Source organism: Phalacrocorax carbo, chromosome 4, assembly GCF_963921805.1.
Source record: "Phalacrocorax carbo chromosome 4, bPhaCar2.1, whole genome shotgun sequence".
Lineage (NCBI taxonomy): Eukaryota > Metazoa > Chordata > Aves > Suliformes > Phalacrocoracidae > Phalacrocorax > Phalacrocorax carbo.
In genome coordinates, this window is record NC_087516.1 from 48,578,326 (window position 1) to 48,602,029 (window position 23,704).

Below are 23,704 nucleotides of genomic sequence, written 5' to 3' on the forward strand. Positions count from 1 at the left end.
CTCAGCACATAAAACACATGGACCTGTTGGGTCGGGTCCAGAGGAGGACCAAAAAAATTATCAGAGGGATGGAACACCTCTCTCATGAAGAAAGGCTGAGAGAGTTGGGGTTGTTCAGCCTGGAAAAGGGAAGGCTGTGGGGAGGCCTTTCAGTACTTAAAGGGGGCTTATAAGAAAGAAGGGGACAAACTTTGTAGCAGGGCCTGTTGCAACAGGACAAGGGCTGTTGGTTTTAAACTAAAAGAGGGTAAATTCAGACTAGATATAAGGAAGAAATTTTTAGAGTGAGGGTGGTGAAACACTGGAGCAGGTTGCCCAGAGAGGTGGTAGATACCCCATCCCTGGAAACATTCAAGGTGAGGTCGGACAGGGCTCTGAGCAACCTGATCTAGTTGGGGATGTCCCTGCTCACTGCAGGGGGGATGGACTAGGTGACCTTTAAAGGACCCTTCCAACCCAAACCATTCTATGATTCTGTCCTGTGAGGTTTATAGTAGGTTGAAATAGTGACACAGCAATGGATTAACATGAGAATTAGTCAGTTCAGTACCTCCAGGTTTCTTTTAATACGTATTGTAGGAAAGGAGAGTTTTTAGGAGCTGAATGTTAGATTTGACAGTATTCTGAAGAATATATAGCAAATATAAATTTGTTGTCAATTTGAATAACAGTCACCAGAAAGACCCAGTTGAGTTCTTCCTTTGCTTTGAGCAACATTGGATCTATTTGCTTTCTCGTGGGTGTTGTAATCACCTGATTAAAGTTGGAGTTGTAGAACTTTTTTTTTACCCTATTAATATTTCTTTAAGCATTTTGGTCAAAATGGAGTATCTTCCTTGCTTGAAGTAGCCACATGTACTGGGGACTTGATAGCTGAAGGGCTGATGTGTCTTGCTTAATGGGGAGCATGGGGACATTTTGCTGCAGGCAGCTTGTTCAGAGTGCTACTGCCTGGCTTGTAGCTTGTTGGGGCATATTCAGCTTGCTTTACTCATTCTTTGTTGAGAGATTGTTCAATGAAACACTCATTTTAGAACCAGTGTAGAGGTTTGAGAATCTCTGAATGTGTCTGATCCAGCTTCTGTTTGAGACATTTCTTTGATGGGCTTTTGCTGTTGTATACATCATTTCCCTTAGGGATTCATCATTCCTCATGAAATCAATAGGCAACCAAACTTTTTAATACAATAGTATTAATTGGTAGAACCATTGCTCTAAAAAATTTGCCTTCTTTAAACTCTCAGCTTCTCAAAATCATTGGAATGAAACATTATGAATTTTGTTTATCTGTCTCCAATTTTTCATGGGATTCATGAGCATTGTTTTAACACCTGAGGACATTTACAGAGGATGCTTTATAAATAAGTTTTTCTCTACTAAATAAACAACTGTCATGCTAACTTGTTTTGTAGTAAACTTTGAACTATGCATGGAAAGCACTACTCAACTATTAATATTGCCTGTATTCAAAATTGTAAAAAAAAATAAAGAGAGCATTTAAAATTTTGGTGGTGTTTAGATAGCAAATAGGCTAAACACTTAATCAAAATATCCAGTAATGTAAATATAAGTGCCACTTTACCTTTTTAAGTCCAGTCCTCCAGTTCACTTCTTCCAGTTGCAGAATTGTTTTTAACCTTTCTATGGTTAGATGGCAGATGGGAAGGCTGAAAGAGGTCAGCTTTATATGTTCCTTTATCTGCCCCTGAGCAGTAGGGGGCATGTGGCCTAAACTAGAGGACTACAGTCTCCAGAGACAAAAAAATTTGCATCCCAAATAGTTCATTGCAAGACTTTGTCTGAAAAGCATTTGTGTAACAGGAAACTGAGCCTAGATGATACAAAAACATTCTAGTAGTAGGCTTATTCCCTCTCTTGCCTGACGTTAGAGGCTGATGCTCAGGTAGATGTTCTGCTTGTGAATAATGGAACTGTCTTAATTAGAAATTTGTCTTTGGCTGTTGATGAATACTTCTTATCTCACTAAAATTGTCTGTAACCTGTAGTATTTAACACAGTAGTATTGTGCTTCTGGGTGAGCCACTGTGTTAAAACTGTGTTATATTACCTTACAGATCCAGGTACTGGTTCCTTATGTTGCAGATTACCAACCTGGCTGGATTTGGATGAAGTGTTCTGGAACAGACTTTCTTATGCTAAGCAAAGTCTTCTGATTAAACGCAGTATATTTAAACAGCAGTGCTTATAGTCACTAAGCTCTTTTATTTATATTTCCTTTTTTAAGAGGAAAACTATGACATTAGCACAAGAACCTGCTAGAGAGGGGCCACTGTTGAAAGCATTCCTAGTGCAGGGGCATGAGGCTTTTGTAAAGTACAAATGTAGATAGGAGACTGATACAAGCTGAATCAGTTATTTACTATGAAAACATTAAAATGCTGAATACTTTCAAACTTGCAATGCTCTTAATCACTGAAACTCAAAACAGTGTTTGTGACATTACGATTAAGCTTTTTAAAGCCTTTTCCTATAAGCTGAGGCTGTGTGTATTACAGCAGGTAGACTGTAAATAACAATATAATTCCTCATTAATTCTTTCCTTTCCCCTGACAGTTATTAAACCAGCTCTTCAAAGAGTACATTTTGCAGAGTGTTGTTATGGTTACCATCAAGGATGCAGCTTCACTAAAAAAGGTGCACTTTAAATACAGGTAAATTGCTGAAACCAGAACCTAAATGTGATACTAATATTAGAGGATGGGCAATGAGTCAGATGATAAAATTAAATAGAAATTTAAAGCAGAAACACTATCGTTCTTCCCTAGAACAATACTGATTTTAATGTTAATGCAAAGTCTACACCCCCTAACTGCATCCCGAATATTTTTCCAACACCTAAAAAGCTCATAAAGAGCAAAGCTGTACGTGCATCTCCACCCTAAGAAGCTGGCATGCTAGGTTGGGTGAGACATGCTCTGAACAGGTCAGTGAGTTAGCCTACTGGCCTATGCAGTATTAAACAGCAGGTCCAACAGCCAGCTTTGAAGGTGAATCGGGGTGATGAACTATACATACCTTTTTGCCATCTGCTTACTGTCTGAGCTGTGTGTCAGGTCATGCCAGCTGACCCCTCCTAGGATATTTGTTGAAGAAATACTGCCATCATTTAAAGTTGCTAGGACATTCAGTTTCATAATCTTAGGGATCACTATTGATATATTCCTTTTGCTGTGTTCTGAAGTTGCTTTTTTATTTCATGAACAATGAAAAAATATTTGAAGCTATTTAAATAAGTACACATTTCTATGCAATCCAGACTTTGTTATTGAAGTTAGCGCGTCCTGATTTTTATCTTTGCCTCTGCAGTGCTTGACTAGTGGAAAATGTTTTGTTTACATATGAATGGCTATAAATGTAGGGCTGGTTTTTGCTTTGCATGCATGTGGACCCTGTGGTTTTCAGAGTGGTCAGCTACAGGTATGTGTGGAAATCCTATTGGGATAACCAGTGTTATTTCTGCCATACAAAAAGTGCTTTTGGCGAGCGAACCTACTTTGGTGAGGTATGCTGTTGTAATGTTATGACTGAACATGATCAGAAATATATTTTAAAAGAATCATTATATGCAGGCCCCTGTCTCCTGCCTTTAACTCTTGAGAAACAGCATTTAGCAGCTAATCCACCTGTGGCGTAGGGTGCATCTCCACAAAAAATAAGAACACCAAAATCCCATAAGAAATTTTGTCATTGCCAGAGGATGGTGGGTGCCACAGAGTCCTGTCTTTCACCTATGCATTTGCATGTTCTGGGCGAACATTACCTTCATTTGTCCTTTGTTGTTGATAGGCACAAAGCTGAGAGCAAGAACTTGGAAGTAAGTGCTGTAGAACGTACAGTGAGTGAGAATGTATGAAGCAGGTCATAGAGTTGACATCATGATTTCGCTTTTCATTAGTACTAGCTCTCACCATACACTGAATCCCCGAAACTGTTGCAACAATTTTTGCTAGCCAGTAAGCACAGACTGTTCTGCAGCAAAACATCTGTAAATTCCAACATGGCTGTGCTGAGGTAACCTGCCCTGGAGCAGAGTTGTTCCTGAACTACAGCCTGCAGTGACAGTTGCTAACATGCAACTAGCATTGCAGATTCTGTCTAAAGTGTGTATGCAAATCATGATAGGCAGTCTTTGGGTCACGTCTTTGATTCATAAAGGTTGGAATCTGCAGTCAGTTGCATCCATGCAGATCTAGTCAAGAAAATGAGATTGCCAAGGTGTAAGTGAGGCTGGATGTTAATGGTTCATCTGGTGTGTAATTACATGATTGTTCACATGTAAAGCAGGATTGATTCCAGCTCTCTCATGCTTTCATGCAGAATGAGAAATTACTGCAGTGCCTTGAAGATTTTACCTCTGATAATATAAACAATAAATTTAAAAATGGAATTAAATGTTATTAAAGGCCGCAGATAAGACTGTCCGTATATATGTACATGAATTACTACAGGAGCTTGACCCCTACAAATCAATGGGCCCTGACGCCATCCACCTGAGGGTGTTGAGAGAAATGGCTGACGTTATCGCAAGGCCACTCTCCATAATCTTTGAGAAGTCATGGAGAACGGGGGATGTCCCAGAGGACTGGAGGAAGGCAAATGTTACCCCTATCTACAAGAAAGGCTCGAGGGAGGATCCGGGTAACTATAGGCCCATCAGCCTTACTACAATCCCTGGGAAAGTTACAGAATGAATCCTCCTGGGGGCCATCACAAGTCAAAAGAAGCACGTGATTGGGAAAAGCCAACATGGCTTCACTAAGGGCAGATCGTGCTTGACAAACCTGGTGGCCTTCTATGACAAAGTGAATTGCCTGGTTGACATGGGGCGGGTGGTGGACATTGTCTACTTGGACTTCTCCAAGGCCTTTGATACAGTCCCCCACAGCCTCCTCCTGGAGAAATTGATGCGTTATGGCCTAGACAAGTGGCCTGTGCAGTGGGTGGGGAACTGGCTGACAGGTTGCACCCAAAGGGTGGCGGTAAATAGCTCCTTTCCAAGTGGCAACCTGTCACAAGTGGAGTGCCCCAGGGATCAATATTGGGCCCAATGTTATTCAATATCTTTATAAGTGACCTGGATAATGGGATCAAGTGTAGCCTGATGAAGTTTGCGGATGACACCAAGTTGAGTGGGGAAGTAGACACTCTAGAAGGGAGAGCTTCTCTGCAGGAAGATCTGGATAGGCTGGAAGAGTGGGCCAACAAGAACCATATGAAGTTCAGCAAGGACAAGTGTAAGGCCTCGCACCTGGGAAAACATAATCCAGGAGTGCAGCACAGACTGGGATCCACCTGGCTGGAGAGCAGCTCTGTGGAAAGGGACCTGGGGGTCCTGGTTGACAGAAAGCTCAACATGAGCGAACAGTGTGCTGCTGCGGCCAAGAAGGCCAACAGAACTCTGGGTTGCATCAAAAAGGGCATCACCAGCAGAGTTAAAGAAGTCATTATCCCACTCTACTCAGTGCTTGTCAGGCCACACCTGGAGTACTGTGTACAGTTCTGGTCTCCACTATACAAAAAGGATGTAGATGGGCTGGAAGGGGTCCAGAGAAGGGCCACCAAGATGACCAAAGGACTGGGAAGCTGCCATATGAGGATAGGCTGGGAGAACTGGGTTTGTTCAGCCTTGAGAAAAGGAGGCTCAGAGGGGATCTCATCACCAGGTACCAGTGTTAAGGGGCAGCTACAAAGAAGACAGAGACTCCCTTTTTACAAGGAGTCACATGGAGAGGACAAGGGGGAATGGACAAAAGTTGCTCTTGGGGAGATTCCAATTAGACACAAGAGGAAAATTTTTCTCAGTGAGGACAGTCACCCATTGGAATAATCTCCCCAGGGAAGTGGTTGACTCGGCCACGTTGGACACCTTTAAGAGTCGTCTGGACAGGGTGCTGGGCCACCTTGTTTAGACTCTGCTCTTACTAGAAAGGTTGGACTAGATGATCCCTGAGGTCCCTTCCAACCTGTGATTGTGTGATTGTGTGATTGTGTGATATGGGGAGCCAAGCAGTAAGAAAGAAGGTGGCATTTTTCATGCAGTGACTTCTTAAAGTAGAACCACACTTGTGTCTGTGAGGTCCCCTGATGGGAGCTTTGATCTCAGTAAAACATTCCTCGCAGAGGAGCCATGTCATTATTCTTTTTCCATAGTCGGTGTTTCTAGAAACTGTTTTTCATAGTGGAAGAATATATTCTGTACCACAGCAACCGAATTGTCTTTTAAGTTGTCTGAAGCCAAAAATTGCAGGCTGCAAGTGACTATGGTAATAACAATAATAAGCCACTGTGTCTTAATTACGGAACAGGAAAGAAAGAAAAACTGTGACTTGACTTCAGCGCATTATTTAGCAAGGTGTACTCTTGAGCTTCACACACTGAATGTGTGGTTGATACAGCTGGTTCCTGCCGTGTGCTTCTTGCAATTAACCCCATGTTTCTGCCTTTGCGATGTAGTACTAGGGGATCTCCTGCATTGTACTTTGGAAGGTCAAATACACCTAGCCAGGCTGCTCTGAAGTATGCTGGCAGCTACTTTTGACCCAAGTGGTCATGACTGTCCATTTTAGTCATAGTCCAGTGTTTTTATCTAACCATGTAGAAAGTGGGGTCCCAGATGCTGCTTACTCCTACAGCTTCTTTCCCTTCATATGGTGCCATAATACAGCCTAATGTGGCATGTCCCCCAACATATTGTAGAGCTGTCTCAAATGTCTGTATAGATTATATATCACCAGATGCAAAGCTAATGCCTTGTCCTACGAATGCTGCAAGAAACAGAATGTATATAGTTATAAAGTCAAACTGGGTTATAAAATTTCCTGCATACTACCATTTTGAGACCGGAAGGAACCATATGGAAAACATACACTTTTTACTTGGAATCTGCCACTGTTCTTTGGGCATCCCTGGTCCTGCAGGAGAAGGCTGAGTTGGCGAGATGTACTTGCCTATTCCCTTCCCTCCACAGGACACAGCAAAAGAATGAAGAGAGAAAGCAAAATCTTTTATCCATTTTCTTTTCTGTCTCCTTTCTGTAGCTGAACTGGCACGGGCTGTGCTGTAAGCTGTCTAGGTCAGCAGAGAAGGAATTTTGGTTTTGAAATATTTCTGTTCCACCAGATCTTCAGAGTTCCTGGAGTGGAGCACTGTTTGCTCCACCATTTGCTAAGGGATGTCTGAAGTCATTAGTTATTGCTTTGAGAGCAAGAATTTCAACATGATTCTTTTCTGAAGAAGTTTTCTAACTCTTCACATACATCTTAAAGTATCCAAAATGGCGATGAGATAATTTTGGCCTTGTCAATAGAAAAATACCCAATTGGTCAAGTTAGTAAAATTCAGTCCATTTGATTGGTTTCATGTAATTTGACAATGACAGTGTTTAAAATTCATGTTTATACATTTAATCTCTGGGGAAAAAAAAAAAAAGGTTAAAACCCTTTTTTCTTCAAGCTACAGTTGCTCAGATTTCCTCAGGAAATGCCTAAAGTTTATGTCCTTGGAAGACTGCTTTGTTGAACTGTCTAACCAATCATAAAATCCAATTGTCAGAAGACAATTCAAACAAAAAGAAAAAGGCCAAAATAAGGTTGATTCTTGGAAATGCATTAGTTATTGGCATAGGACCTAGATCAGCAATGAATTCTGAATCCATCTGTATCTCTGAGTTCTTACTGTGGTTTGTCACACTGGAATAAGTGCCCTTTGTTAGTGGAAAGCATTCTTCCTTGATCCTGAAGACACTCTGAATGCATTTTAAACATGTCAAGATACAGTTTGTTGTTATAAAGTCCTGGCAGTATAATTGGAAAGTATATGGCATGCACATTTGAATATTTATAAGGATTTTATGTATTTTCCATTATTCTGCTTAAAAATGCATTCTAACAAATTAGTGTTGTGGCTTCACGCTAAATTTTGAGAAGATATATTGTGGTTGAATCATTCACTGATTCTCTTAAGGCACTTTGATTTAAATGTAATTTTTACCCTCTCTGACAAATAGGACCACTAAATGTCCAACTTGAATGCCAAACATTATCCCTACTAAACATGTCTTGAGAGACAGGAAATTACAAAGGTAGATCAAAGTTTAAGGGTTTGGTTACACTGAGCTTCTAGAGGTTTTGTGTCTTCACCAGCTTCTACAAACAGCATAGGTGCTTTCTTAAAACCACTTGTTGGTGTGTAGAGAATTGTCCCTATGAGTTGAATCACTTAGGTCTACTGCAACCTGACTACTTAGCTCACTAATTTTAGCATTTAGTGTATATTTAGTTAACTGAGTCGTTGCTAAGAATTTTCTTGCATTTTGTCACCTCTTATCTTCATTTTCATGTTGAAAACCTTACTTTACAAATAGGTCTCCATGTGTTGCAAAATCTGTGACCACCAAAAGGTCTTAGAATATTGAGGGATTTTTGTCACCTCAGAATAAGTGAAAATGTTATTCCTCCTGCTCAGTGATAGAGAAGATGCTGAAAAGGCTAACACAAAACAATATGAATGCTGTCTGGGACATAATTACATTTCCTTATTCCATCTTTTACCTGACTGAAAGCACCTGATCTTCCACTGTGTGCCTCAGGTGATAATTTAGTTATACAATTTATGAACTAACAAACATACTGCGATCTGCTATATTGCTTTATGATTTAGTGTGTTCCCCTAAATTTTTAAGTGTTCATGTTCACTTCATCTAGGTGAGACAGTTCAGAGTGCTCTAAAGGCTAATGATTTATGTGTGAGTTTATATGTTAATTTATAAATCCTTAATTTGCTTGCAAAGGACAATGAAGGACTAACTGTCTCTCACAGAACAATTAACAAGAATCAGTTTTGGATAATTGTTGTAGACCTTTATGAACATCCCATAGAGAGCTATGGTTTGGATGTAACTCCTATTGCTGAGGCTGAAGTCTTCATTTGAACAAAGCTTTCTTTGAAGTTCATACAAGCGTTTACTGTAGAAGGAGATGGGACAGGATTGCTGCCATGATCATTCTTTCTATCCATACTACCATCTTAGGTAATAATAGTTAGATGTGGGTGTCTGTAGTGATATACAGAGTATTTGAAAATTGGGCATAATTATCTGATATTACTAAAGATGTATTTTAGCAATCAGAAGAGAATGTATTTGGCGACAGCTAGTCTCATTCATCCGAGTTAAAGGATGAAAATGTATTTATCTTGAGGAAAGCGCATCCAAAGTGCTGTATTTCTGGACAGAGTGTTGCATTTTCCTTTCAAAGAATTACTTATTTCATGTAGTTTATATAAATCATAATTATTAGCAGCTTGCAAATTCAACAGACCATGGAATTTTCTATTAAAGGGTATTTTACCAGAAACTTGTGATCAGACATCAAGTGATTGCTTCCTAGATACTTTCCACAGAGCCCACTGGTCCTAAGATTTGTATTTTGGGGCATAAACCCTGTTTGTGTGGATGTTTGATTTGGGGACTTCTCTATGTACTTTCAGGAATTATTTACCTGATCTCAGCTCTTGGCCAGCTGGCACGTTCTGTGCTCTTCCTGACTGTTTCTGCGCGGGATGGGGGTGGCCTTCCCTCAGCCACTAATGCAGCGGTCACAGTAAACATTCTTCAGACCTCTTCGGTCCCTGCCATATTTGAGAGATCCCGGTATACTTTTTCTGTTCCTGAAGATGCACCTGAAGACAGCCCAATTGGCACTGTAAAGGCCAGAGAGCCTCCAAGTAAGTTGCTCAGTCAGAGATTACATTGCATTTTTATTTTGACCATTAACTGGAAATATTTGCAGATAATTTTTTTTAAACTTTCATAGTATTCATTCAGTCCATCAAGCATTAAATAGTATTTACTGCGGTATTTACAGCAACTGGTGTAATCACAGCTGTATCAGGATGCTCTTTAGAACAGATGCAGATTCATGGTACTCTCCTTGGTGGTCCATGGGGTTTGGCAACTACCTCCATTTTCTTCCAGATAGATTTCTATAATTGTAAACGGGGAGGTGGGAAGCATGTTGTGAAAGTGTAAAGAAGGGTCTGTGTGACAGTATGGCTTGTGTTAAAGCATTAGCCATGCAAGACAAATCTCAGAGTAATACTCATGATCAGAGAGTATTCAGAAGTTTCACAGAATCTATATGATGTGCTGCTGCAAAGAAAAAAAGAACTCAAACAACCCTCCCCAAAAACTCCCAAACAAACACACAACCCCCATTTTCTCAAATTAAGTGGTGAAATCCAGATGAATGTTTACGGGACCTTTTGAAAATTTATTTAATCCATTTGGTTTCACTACCATTTTTAGAGGGAAATTGGTTAGCTCTCCTGCCAGGCCTTAGTCATAAAAGGGACTTGTCCTGAGAGCCATGTATATATTTGGTTCCCATGCAGAGCACCAGGAGTCCACATACCAGCTTGATGATGGGTCTGTACCTGTAAGGTGGTAGAGGAAGAAGTTTTATATAAGTTTGATTAGTCAGATCCTCCCATTTTCTTCTTGGAAGGACAGTGTGTTGACCACTGTCCTCATGGTGAGGTAGCACCTGTAAAGTGGCCTTGGTAATAAGCGTGAACCTTTAGATAGCTTTTCCTTTAGGTAGCATCTGATATATAAGGGTTATAGCAATGGTCATCCATGAATAGTATTTCAGTAAAATGCAGTACTTTCAGAGAATCGCCACCTGTTTCATTCCTTGCTATAGTGAATGCCTGCAGGTAGTGAAATTACTCCCATAAGACTAATTTATAGGAGTGTTTTTTCTATATTTTAGATCAGGGAAAAACAAAAGGCTATTACACTATTTTCTCTATAGAGTTTTAGCAGACCAGTGGGATGAAAATCAAATGGTGCACAATGGTGAAAATATATACAGTCATATTTTACTGAAGAGCTCCAGGGACAGGAAGAAGGAAGCATAAAAGGCCCAAGAAAGTCAAACATCTGTGTAGCTTACATTTATTTCGCTGAATTTAACAGCATGCATTCTTCACAGATGTTCTTTCCAACCTTCATGTCATCACCTTCATATTTTTTAACCTTTTTTTGTTATTTCCATTTCTAGATTCTTTAGAAGTGGTTTCTTACAGAATTTCCTCTGGTGATCCACATGGAAGATTCTCTATTGACCCCCAGTTTGGTACCATCCGCTCCAAAAAACAGCTTGACCATGAAACTCAGTCTGTTGTGATGCTCACCGTTCAATCACAGCTGGGTAACTCCCCTGTCTACAGTAGCACCCAGGTCAACATATCTGTGATAGATATTAATGACAACCCTCCAGTATTTCTTACCAAATCTGATAAGGTAACTATTTCACATACCCAGCCTCCTGGCACTGCTGTCTACATTGCTCATGCAGAAGACAAAGACAGTGGCCTAAATGGGGCAATCAAATATAGTATTGCAAGCAAGCAGTCAAATGTATTTAGCATTGATCCAAGCCTTGGAGTGGTAAACCTCACCAGGGCTGTGTTTGAGGATAAGCAGCAGGAATATACTCTACACATAGCAGCTGAAGACTGTGGAAGTCCTCCTCTGACTTCTTTGCTGATGTTGACGGTGGTTATTGAAGAGCAGAAGATAGGCCCTACTTTGGTTTTTCAAAATTTGGTGTATCAAGTAGAAATCAGTGAAGCTGCCTCTCTAGGTGCCCAAATCCTTCAGGTTCAAGCCCACTTACTTGATCCATACAGCATTACCTCCAAGCTGACATATTCCTTAGAGCCTAACACAGATTCTGTTGCATTTGGAATCAGCTCTGATACTGGCTGGATTTATCTTCGGAAACATTTGAACTATGAATGTGCACAGATACTAAGTTTTAGAGCCCTGGTCAGCACCTCTGAGGACGAAAACCTCCGGCAAAATGCAAGTGCATCGGTAATAGTTAATGTTCTGGATGAAAATGATAATTGTCCCATGTTTATGCGTGAGAGCTACTTCTTTGAAATCGAGGAAAATCCAGTTCCCAGGGGTGTGGTTGGCACCATTACAGCTGTTGACAAAGACTCAGGAAGAAATGGACAACTTTCCTATTTTCTCTTGTCTGATGGAAAGTATTTCAAGATGAATTCCAACACAGGTAGCATTTTATGATTTGTAATCTGCCTAATATTACTCTTGGAAAGCAACCTTCCCTAAGGGTGTGGAAGTAAAGTGTAAAGCTTTCAGGAACTGCCGTGAATCTCTTGGGTTGATATGTGAATATTCTAACTCAGAGCTTCACAATTTGGGGAATGAAATAAATCTAATACGTGTTCGTGAAGAATGAACTAACCCTTAAGATTTGATTTTTTTTTCATTACTTCATTCTGGTCACTTGGTCATAGGTTTCAGTGTTTGACTGTAACAAATTAAAGGAAGGAGTTTTAAGTTATAGCTTCAATAGTTCATGTGCATGTTAATTGCCTGTGAACAAGTACAGCTGAAAAGTACAGAGCAGCCATACATAACTGTAAAGATACCTATCACACTTGACAGTTACAGTGACTTAAAATATTTGTGAAAACTTCTCTAAGTTACATCAAGACTGAGTTCAAGCTGTACATAGCAGCACAGAAATCAAATTGTCTGAGAGAAATTTTTCATGGCACAGGATGTACTCTGCAGTGAATCCCAAATGCCTTGAGTAATAGATGCTGTGTCCACGCAGCACAACAACACAGACCCGCACATGGAGAGTCCAGAGAAAGGGAATCCTGTAAGGAATACAGGCACTGTAAGTAATCTGTTTTAGCAAAATGATATGTAGCGAGCAGAGGTCTGCTGTTTAAAATTCCTGTTCCCAGATGTCCTGTCCTCATAGGGAGTGAATAGGTTCTCCCAGAATTTCTCTGTATGAATCTCAAAATAAAATTGCCATTTCAAAGCCTTTATGTACCTTTATGGAAGTTTAAAGGCAAACACAGTACTAGAGGTTAACAAGGAGATCTTAAAATAATATGTAGTTATCCATGTGAAGGACGTTGGCCAACTGCAAATCTACAGCTGTATTGAATATGGTTGAGCAGATGGAGAGAAGATTGGGTCAGATTTATTCACTGGGTTTCCCAGAATGTATAGGAGACATAAGGGCTCCTGATTAATGAACAGACATTGTGTTGAGAATTTCCTAACCCTGGGCATAATAAAAGCCATTTGTCAGCAGTTAGAACTCTGTGCTCATATATTATCTGTCCTGAAGTGTGGTGAAGAAAAGGCCAGATGGATTTCTTTGGAAGGTAAGCACATTGGTTTGTACTGTTTTATACCTGTGCTCCGGGGCATCCACTGTACAGTAAAGGATGTAATACAGTTCTGAAGTAAAAGAGCAAACTGTGATTGACAGAACATTTCTATGGAATGGAGCTTGGAAAGCTGAGGTTTTAATGTCAGCAGTAAGGTGTACAAGAAGACATGTATTGTTAGTTCACGTGAAATGAAATGCAGAATTGCATGTAGTAAGATGAGTGCTAGTGTACAGTAAATACCTAAAACTCCCTTTCGCCTTTGTTTTCTTTGTCCCTCAGGTGAAATTGTAAACTGGGTTGCACTAGACCGTGAAAAACAAGCCCACCACCAGCTGACCGTGCTAGTGACCGATCACGGGTCACCGCGGCGTAACGCCACAGCAGCCGTGTACATCGCGGTGAGGGACCTCAACGACAACGAGCCCCGCTTCCCTCAGGTGGCGCCCGGGCGGGAGCTGCACCTCAAGGTGGGTGCTGCCGGCGGGACCCACTGCCTTGCTCCGAGCACCACCCTGCGGCAGGAGCCCAAACCCCCGCGCTGTCCAACGCTAGCAGCACGGCGCCGAAATAGAAACATAACCCCGTCTTAACTGAGACTCGGGTATATTTGGGAGCTTGAGAATTTGGCAAATGGTTACACTTCTCCGCCTTGTGTACTGCAGATGTAAAGCTATACATGTATAATTTAATCTATGTGTGCAGCAGAATCTCTTTTCATTTCTGACCTCCGAGTCTGCTGTACTAAAGATTTTTGAGTTAGCAATATGTGCAGACCGTAACAGAGGATTGCTGGAACTGTAGTATTTAACCATTTTCAGAAATGCTCTTTGCACTGACTGTAAATATCACTGAAATGGAAAATAGAGCAACAGCTAAATTCTTGTGTTATGGCAAGGAATTTATTTTAAGACTCACTGTTATCCATGTATATTTGCAAATTATTTATAAACTGCTTGATGACAGGTTTTGGAAGGGCAGCCGTCAGGGACACTTATTACCACTGTCTTTGCAAAAGACACTGATTCTGGAAACAACGGTGTTGTATTATATTCAATAGAATCAGGTAAGAATTTAAAGTGTTATTCATAAGAAAAGATACATTGAAATAGCTAGAGATTTAGAGGTGCCATGTATACATACAGAATTTTATGTCTATTTTGTGTCTGTTAGAATAATGGTGCCTGTGTTAATAGGAATTGGGACCATCATATGTCTTATGAAGTATCTAAGGAGATGCAAGCAGCTACCTTTCCTCCGTTCCTCCTCTGCCCCATCTTCCCACGGGTTTGGTTGCTTGTGTGGCCAGCTAGAGAACATTCAAACAGCACCCAGAAAACATTAGGACCATGATCTTGTACTGTACAGTTTAATGTTTCAGTCAGTTATTTAACATCTTAAAGGAAATATGATCTCCTGTTTCCCATCATGAACTGAAAATTTTCCTGCTAAAAGAATGGCTCATGACAGTCTGAGACAGGGATCAGAAGGATCAGCAGATAATCTGGGCAAACAATGAGGCTTGTGGTTTTTAGTTCATGTTTCACCCTTTGTTTAGCACTCTGTTAGCCTGACATAGCATGGCTGCTTAAAAACACTTCTCTTCAGTTTTCCCCATAATTCCTACATGTAGTAGTTCACTTCTGGGATAAGCTATAGGATCCAGTTTTGTTTGCAGTGAAATCAATAACAGAGCAGTCCTAAATTAGAACATGAGTGGGACTGGGGCATTAATACTGGTAAGGGACATAGATGTGGTCTCTGTTTTCACTGCATACCACTTGCTACACTTCCGTGCAAGAGAGAACTCCGTCTGTAACCGGTGAGGAAAGCATGTCTGTTCCTCCTGCTTTGCTTCACTATTGATTCAAAACAGCAAGAGGTGCCAAGAACAGAACTATTTCTTTTATTTAGCTCTACTCTACCAGCTTAACATAATCAATGCCTTTTAAACTTGGTATTTGTAGTCTATGGTAATTTGCACATAGAACTTATTGTTTCATCAAAGTAAGAAAACATTTTCAATATTTTCATACACTTAGCGCGTTTCCTCAGGTCTTCCTTTCTGTGTAGGCAGAGCTCAAACGTGGGCTTGTTTAGTTTTAAACTCATTATAATTATTTGTCACTGCAGAATAAAGAACAAAATACTGCAAAGCTGCATTACTCCTCACTCTTAAAGAGCAAGGGAATCTTGCGCCTCTTCTTGCCAAGGCTGAAATTACCAAAGATTTCTGTGGATTATGTTATACTCTGTCTTTATATACCCTTTTGACTTCTGTGGAGTAATGGGAGGACTTTAAGAGCAAAATCCACAAGGGCCAGAGAACTAACTCTCCTCTCTTACACCAAGAGATGCTTAAAAAAAAATGAGGCATTTAACAAGTCTATTGAAAATTTTGCAGTTGAAATATACGCAGATAATAAAAGACTGTAGGGTCAGTTTATGGCCATACCATTATTCCCTTAATTTGGATACAAGTGACTGCCTCTTCCAAAGGGAATTGGAGAGAATAGTAGAATTCTGCATTGTGAATAATAATATTTTGCACAAAATGATAGCCCTTAAGAAAAAGGGAATGAGTAGTACTCAACCCTTTGTTTGAAGGGTGATGGCCAGGCAACACAGGAAGTGTTCTTAAGGGGTCTCTGCCTGTCTGTATGTCTAACTATATCCCCTTCCTTCAAACAGCACATTGGACTTTCTTACTGGCTTCACTGTAGAGCCCCAGAGGGGAGTAAGTAAGAGTTCAAATTATATAAATGACTAACAACACAAAATATGGCTGGTCTTGCAAATGCTATCTCTAGAAAGAACAAAAGGATAAAAACGGGAAAAAAACAAACAAACAACAGCCCCCAGAAAACCACTGAAAGAGCCCTCCAAGCCTTGGAACTAGATATTTTCCTGATAAACAAATCCAGAAACAGCTGAGCTTCTCTGATACTGATTTTTGTTGTTGTTAGTTGGCTTACAGCCTTTAACATCTGGTCTTCTGTTTCGTTGTGAAGTTCTTGCCTGGTTTATATTTAAAATAGTATTTTCTAGTTCTGGGATATTGTTCAGTACTAAAATATGAAGAAGAAATATGATCTGATTTACAGCCATATTTGTTAAACACAAAGACATCAGGTTAATTGGAGGACTGCACGCAGACCAGTGCTCTTTTCAACAGTTGAGGGACTGCCACAAGATTAAGAGCTATAAGTGTCAGTGTCAGCTGTTAAGCTTGTAAGAGTTACTGGGTAATTTTTAGTGTTCTTGAGAACTTAAAGAAATGCCAAGGTAGCAGCAACAGATTGATCTATGCAGGAGGGCTAACGACAAATGCTGGCAAATTATGCAATGAAACATCTATAAAAGAACTGTGAGGTTTACACAACAGATGAATTTTAGCCTTCAGAGAAGTGTTTCCTTCAAAATGCCCCTCCCTCTTCCCAGAAAATCAAAACAAATCATCCTTAAACATTCATGTGTATGGAAATGCATGATAGTATGGCCGTACCTCCACTTTTGTGTTATCACTGAAAGAGTAACCTAATTCACAAGGAGGTGAATCCCAGCTATGTGTACTATTACTTAGTGATGCTGCAATTGCAGTGATTTTCTTGGCCTTCTTTACAACTGTCAATAGGTTATAGTATAGCACTTATAACAAAAATTAGTCTGTATTTATAGGGCATCCTAAACTATTGCTTTGTGTTTTAAGACTAGCGCTGGCAAAGTAGAGGCTTTTGCAGTTATATTTGGACCAATTCTGTGGATATATAAGCACTTGACCATCAGAGTGTTAGGAGCAGGCATTTACACTGCTAACACACATGAATTGGCAAGTGTTCTACATGTCTGTGGACAAGTACTTGTTCTCCAGGGTGATTTGCAAACAGTGTTCAGGGAGCATTCCTAGACTTGCAGAAGACTATCTTTCTGCAGCAGCCCTGCCATGTTCAAGCTCTTTGGGAGCTGTGGAATTGCTTTCCTCTTTTCCGTTAAGAGAAACAACCTTTCTTTCATCACAAAGGAGAATGAAATGGCCAAGGCAATAAGTATTTTAAAACATAGGAAAGATGCAGTTCTTCAGGAGATCAGGTAAAACTACATAGTTAACTATCACTGCATATTGAGGGAATGAATATCTGAAAAAAATTTAGTTACTTTCTGTCTGCTTTCTGGGCCATTTTGCCCAAGTGCCAGTCCATAGGAGGCTTGAATGTTCTGCCAAAGTTCACAGCCACACATTGCCTGGGGTTTCTCAGGACATCTTTTTTTGTCCAAAACTGCAGCTTCTGTGATTATGTTTGAGAGCACAGAGTTGAGAAAGTGCCTGGGCTTTGAAGAACCTCATGTAAATGAAAGCCTGGCCAACAGGTTGAACAATGCAGGGGTGGAAAACTTAAGTGAAAAAGTGTATCCATTTATTGGCAGGTTAGGGTAGAGTTGCAAGCACAAAAATAAACTGGGGCCATTACATTCTAGTTATCAAGAGATTTAATTTTTTTCTGTTCCATGCTTCATCTGCTCTTCTAAATTTCCTTCTTTCTTATCCATTTCTCCTATACTTTCTTTCTTTCTTTCCTCTTCATACAAAAAGGGACATCTTTAGGGCTTATGATATAAGCAGCAGTTGCCAAATTCGGGTGACTTAGAGATGAAAGCTGAGCAAATGTTTCTGGAAGTGCAGGAAGCATGAGCTTTTACAGCAACAACTGCCATGCTCTTTGAGTGTAAAACTTAAAACTACCTCTTCCGTTATTCATCACTTTGGACTTCCAAAAGAGTGAGGAGAAGGATTTGGAGTGTATTTGGAAAGTAAGCAAGCTAACACTCACATGCATTTGCTGTTGGTAATCTTGGGCAAAAGTATTCAAAAGTGGTCTTATCTTCTCTTAGTACATGTCACCTATTAAATCAGTTGAAAAGCAAGATCTGTCTTTAGGTAGGCTTTTGAAATTCAGAAATTGAAGAAATTGCTTTAGCTACAAAATGTAGTATAAAAGTTTTCTTTAGTCTGTCTTTAGATGAAGAGAAATCCATTTCATAACAAGTTTTTTTTCTTGAAGTTTTTTCTGATGTGAAATCAAATGGCTACACTTTGAAATTGTCCATGAATGAATAAATTAAAAAACAGACTGATAAAAATACCAGAAAAATAGAAGTACAATATTTTGGTTTTGACTGTCTTTATAGTACAGTACCAGATAAAAAAGATGAAAATGAGAAACACTTTCACAATGGAAGTCTTGAAGGGATTCTGGTTTTATACTATATCTCTTTCCAACATTATCAGACTTCTGTGTTACTTTTATTGCCACCAAAATATGCACAAAACTGACCATTTCATGCAATATTTGGACTGTAGTGGAATTGTAGTCTCTAGTGAATAATGCTACTGGTAACTTCTTTTCTGACCAGCTCTCTTATTTTATTCAAAAATGTAGATTCTGACCATTCCTTTCTCCTATCAAATAAGCTTCAACCCTTCAAAAGCTCTGTGGTCTGACACCTATTTCAGCTGCGCTTACCTATCTATTTTCTACTACCTGAAACAAAAAGTATTGGTCTTTATGCTAAGAGGTACTGACTGTCCTCATCATTGCTGAAGCAAGGGCGAATCCTCATAGCCTCATGCTCAGATTGCAGTTATGTACTTGCAATGTTTTTATTCTCTCTTTTTTTGTTGTTGTTATTAAACTATTTTTTTTTGGTTCAGTTTGGTAACTGTAGCTCCATTTTGGTAGAAAAATGAAGGGAATAGTTTTGTGCACTTCTGTTTACTGTTTTCATTTCTTGTTAGTTCTCCATATCAGGTATTTTAAATGTCAGTTTTAGCAAAATGTTAAAAATATATGCAGGCAATTCACATTATATGTTCTGTTTTTCATATCTCCTCTGCCTTTTGCTTAGCTGGGATTTTGTGTCATGAAACATTATATGGAACAAAATAGCATATCTGTGAATGTAGACATACTGTTGGGACCTAAACCAGGAAAGTAACCCAAAGCTATTTATGAAAACAGTAATATAGCAGCATTAATATTTTGAAACTATCCTGAAAAATGCAGAATGTAGGACTGTCTCATTCAATATAATTTTCTCTACATATTGTTTCCTTTTGTTGGCAATTTCCTCGTTACGTTCCAGACTGCAAGAGTCAACCCAGAAGGGACTCATGGAGCATTAGAAACCCATAGTGAGTCAAAAATAGCAGAACAATTTTGGAAAAAACTCCTGTTTGTTTACTGTGAAAAACCTGTTTTCTAACTAGCCTGCTCAGTGTTTTTTCAAATTCTATATTTTACAGTTGCAGGTGAGGTGATTGGATACAAAAATGAACATCTATATGTGCAGCTAACTAATTTGCATGTGCAGATTTGGAGAACATAAACAGATTCATGCTTGCTTAGGTGCCTATGGAAATATAGTTCTTGATGGGTGTTTTCTGTACTACATCTGCACTGAATTTATTTTTACCACAGATGCTTATTAGAATAGCAGCTGTTATGCTGCATGACTTTGTTTAACCCACTAGCACACCTTATTAAAAATTCACATAGCAAAAAGTTGTTTGCATACTATTTTAAGAGAGAAGTAGTCATGACAAATTCAATTTTCTCAGTTTCTCATAAGGTATACCAAGTAATAGATACTTTCCCACTTTACTAAAACTTAGAGTAATTTGTATTGCATTCCTTGAAAGTGGGGGAGGTGGGTGTCGGTCTCTTTTCCCAGGTAGCAAGTAATAGGACAAGAGGAAAAGGCCTCAAGTTGTGCAAGGAGAGGTTTAGATTGGATATTAGAAAAAAATTCTTCACCAAAAGGGTTGTCAAGTATTGGACCAGGCTGCCCAGGGAAGTGGCAGAGTCACCATCCCTGGAGGTATTTAAAAGATGTGTAGATGTGGTGCCTAGGGACATGGTTTAGTGGTGGACTCGATGGTGCTAGGTTTATCGCTGGACCTGATGACCTTAAGGGTCTTTTCCAACCTAAATGATTCTACGATTCTAAGACACAAAGAGCTATTTACTCTTCTATGGTAGAATTTTTCTTTGCAACTCTAGACTAAATGTAGTATGATGTAGCTGCAAGTAGTAATTTTAATTAGAAGTTGCTTGTTATTAGTATGCAGCCAGTCTTTGATGAAGGATGTAAGCATAATTTCCAATATTCACATGTTGCTCTGCAACAATTTAAGATTTTAGCTACCCCCAGTTAGCTCCTGGTCCAGACCACAGGCAGGGCAGGTGGCATCACTGCAGTTAGGGCATCTTAGGGGTAGATATGGCTCTTTGCTGACCCATAGTCTGCGAGGGACATGAGCCAGCTGCGTATCCAGCATCACTCACTTGACCCTTCATGCTGATTCAGAGATTAGGACTTAATTCTTTCTGTGGCCTTGCCTGCCAACTTATGTTGGAAGTAGGAGTACCAATCCTGGCATGTTTACTGCTCTCCTGATGCACACACCATTGGTGTGAATAACATTGGTACAAAATCGAGCAGTTGCTTTAGTACTCCATAGTGTTTCTCTCTGTAGCTTTCTAAATCAAGAGTAAGTGGTTTATATTAACTATGTACTTGATGAAGGACAAAGAGGTGAACCAAATGAGGCAGAGATCCAAATAAGCGCAGCAGGTTCCCTTTCTCTCTTTTTTTCTTGCTGATAATTACAGTCTTCAGTACTATGGAGGCAAGCTGAAGAGATCTGCAATAACTCTCATCCATTTTTCCCCATAGAAGAGGATATAGGATACTTCCAGATTGATGCTGTCAGTGGGGAGTTAAGAACAACCCGGTCTCTGTCACATGCTGAGAGATCAGACTACAGAATGATGGTCACAGCCAGGGACCAGGGGGTGCCTTCACTTCAAGGACACGCTGCTGTTTACATCCAGGTACTTGTTTCTGTTGTATGGATAAAACAGTTACGTTACTTAGTTTCTTTGAAAAAACAATTTTGGGAGAAGCTAGGGAAATAAGCTGAAGGAAGGAAGAAGTTCAAAATTATAAGCATCTTGTCTCATGGTAATTTTTTTAGCGATTTTTCTGTTGAGGGAGGAGGTAAGAGGGCAGACTCATATTGATTTGTTAAGAATGCACAACAGCATTCTTGGTTGTCTTAAAAATAGATGGTGTTTGTGCTTTAGTAGGGGGTCATTATGAACACTGGAAAAGAGAAGGAAAATATTCAGGTAGGCAGAATGATAAGCAAGTATCATGAGGGACTAAAAAAGGCGGGGGAAAAGTAGATATGAGGTTTTCTCCACTATGTTACTCTCTTTTCTAAATTCTGTTTCTGTAACACAGTATAAGGATAGCTTATTCCTTTGTGCTGGTTTATACAGGGCTGCTCTCTATGGGAGTGTGAAATCCAGCATGTGCGCTTTCCACAGCCAGCCACCTGCTGTTCATTGAGCCACAGTGGGGCTGCTTTGTTCAGGCTGCCTGTGCGCTCCTTTATCAGAGGTTGAATGTCACCGAGGCTGCTATTTTCATGTCACCCAAAAAATGGTTAATTTTGGATAGCTTGGAAAAATGCTTCTGTCAAGACAAGGCAAATGTAGTTCCCACAGTTAAAGAGAGTCTTTCATTTTAAAGCATTAACTTGGAACATGGCAGCATAATGAGTGAAACCCTGTAATGACATAACCAATCCTCAGAAACCCCCAGCTATCTGTCTGTGTTCAGCAAACTGCATAACATACCATGCTTTCTTTGTCACATCTGTCCCTGTGATGCTATCCCATGTAGAATGACAGTTGAAGCTTTTCAGAGTAGGGGCAGAGACAGGAGTATTCAAGTCATCTGCATTTGGACCCCTGTGATTCAGAGGGTGAGAGGCAGTCTTGTCCCTTTTTTTAACATGGGAATGAAAGAGAGAGTTGTGGAATGACTGGCCAAGGACTATATGAACTCTTATGGAGCATGTTGAGTTTGTTTTCTGGCTTTGGGGCATACTTAGGATAAATGTAGTCATAAATGATAAATGATTAAACTCGATTAAGAAAAACAATTTTTATTACACTATTCATAATAACAATGGGAAAATATTGCAGTCTTTGTGCTTTTGTTGCAGGTAATCCCACTTCCCAAAAGGAGATCTGTCAGGCACTTTGTCGTACCTGAAAATTTTAAACCTGCACAAGTGTTGAATTCTCTGAAGTGGCCTGATAATCATCTAACAACTAACAGGAAATTGCATTTCAGTTTTGCTAAGGATGGTGATGATGTTCATTTTGAAATAGACAGCTTGACAGGAGATCTTTTTCTTTCCAAGGAACTCGACTATGAAACAGCTTCACACTTCCTTTTGCAAGTTATTATAAAGGATTATAATAATAATCCTCCACAGAATACCACTGTCTTCCTAAGCATCAATGTAGAAGATCAGAATGATCATTCTCCGTATTTTCAAGATGACTTTGTAGTGATTGGCATAGAGGAAAATGTGCCTGTTGGCACTCTGGTTTACACATTCAATGCAAAAGATGGAGATGGCAGTTTTCTGAACAGCAAAATACAGTATTCCCTAGAAACAAGTAACATGGGTAAAAACCCATTTCTTATTCACCCTTTGTATGGCACTGTGACCACAGCTTTTCCACTGGACAGGGAGATTACTCACTCTGTGATCCTTAGAGTATCTGCAGCAGACCAGGCAATAAATCTGACTGATCGCAGGCTTGGTTCCCTGGCTGCAAAAATTGTTATTTTAGATGTCAATGACAACAGTCCCAGTTTTACATCTTCACCTCTTTCCTATGTCATGGAGGATGTGGAAGTGGGCTTCCTTGTGCACCGCATAATTGCAAAGGATCCTGATGAGGGAAGAAATGGACAAGTTACATATCACATTCTTTCAGGCAATGACAACAAAGCATTTGTATTGGATAAAATCACAGGTACTGTAACTTCTGTTCTCTGGAGTTCCTTGTACTGTGCTTCTCACAGTAATATTTGGGAGTGCGTACAATGCAATACTGAAATACCACATTACTGTGGTACTCTACTCAGGTGACTTATCGTCCTCGGGTGATTACCTTGGGCAGAGCACCACATGAGTTTGGCAGTAATACATGCGGTAGGCAAGCTCAGTGAGACTCAGCTCAAAAATTAATGCATGACAGTATTACTGTGTGGTGTAGATGTACTGGATCTCCTTCCAATAGTGCATTAAGGAAGCATGGGAAGAAAGCATGTGCAGTGAAATACCTCATTCTAATTTTTGCATGATGCATACTTAAAGCATGTGCACATACATATGTTGCTATATGTACCCATGAAGAAAGGCAAAGTCAAGATCGAGTAATGTGCATTACACTGTGGGTGGAGCATGTTCAGTGGAGGCCCAAGTGCTGATGAATTTCATTCTTCAGCCCTCTGAAAATCTCTGGTTCCTGAATGAGTTCTATAACTATTATATCATCTGCACACAAATGCAAATCTCACTCTAATAGTTGCA

At 39.8% G+C, this 23,704-nt stretch overlaps 1 protein-coding gene across 1 annotated transcript in view; it reads left to right on the forward strand.

Annotated features, from left to right (window-relative positions):
- DCHS2 (dachsous cadherin-related 2) overlaps window positions 1-23,704 on the forward strand; it is a 126,447-nt gene that overhangs the window by 70,939 nt on the left and 31,804 nt on the right. The window contains exons 4-9 of the mRNA XM_064449834.1: window positions 9,508-9,744; window positions 11,082-12,101; window positions 13,528-13,715; window positions 14,212-14,311; window positions 20,980-21,137; window positions 22,319-23,144. Coding sequence (XP_064305904.1) covers window positions 9,508-9,744; window positions 11,082-12,101; window positions 13,528-13,715; window positions 14,212-14,311; window positions 20,980-21,137; window positions 22,319-23,144 — 2,529 coding nt within the window. The remainder of the gene's footprint in view (window positions 1-9,507; window positions 9,745-11,081; window positions 12,102-13,527; window positions 13,716-14,211; window positions 14,312-20,979; window positions 21,138-22,318; window positions 23,145-23,704) is intronic.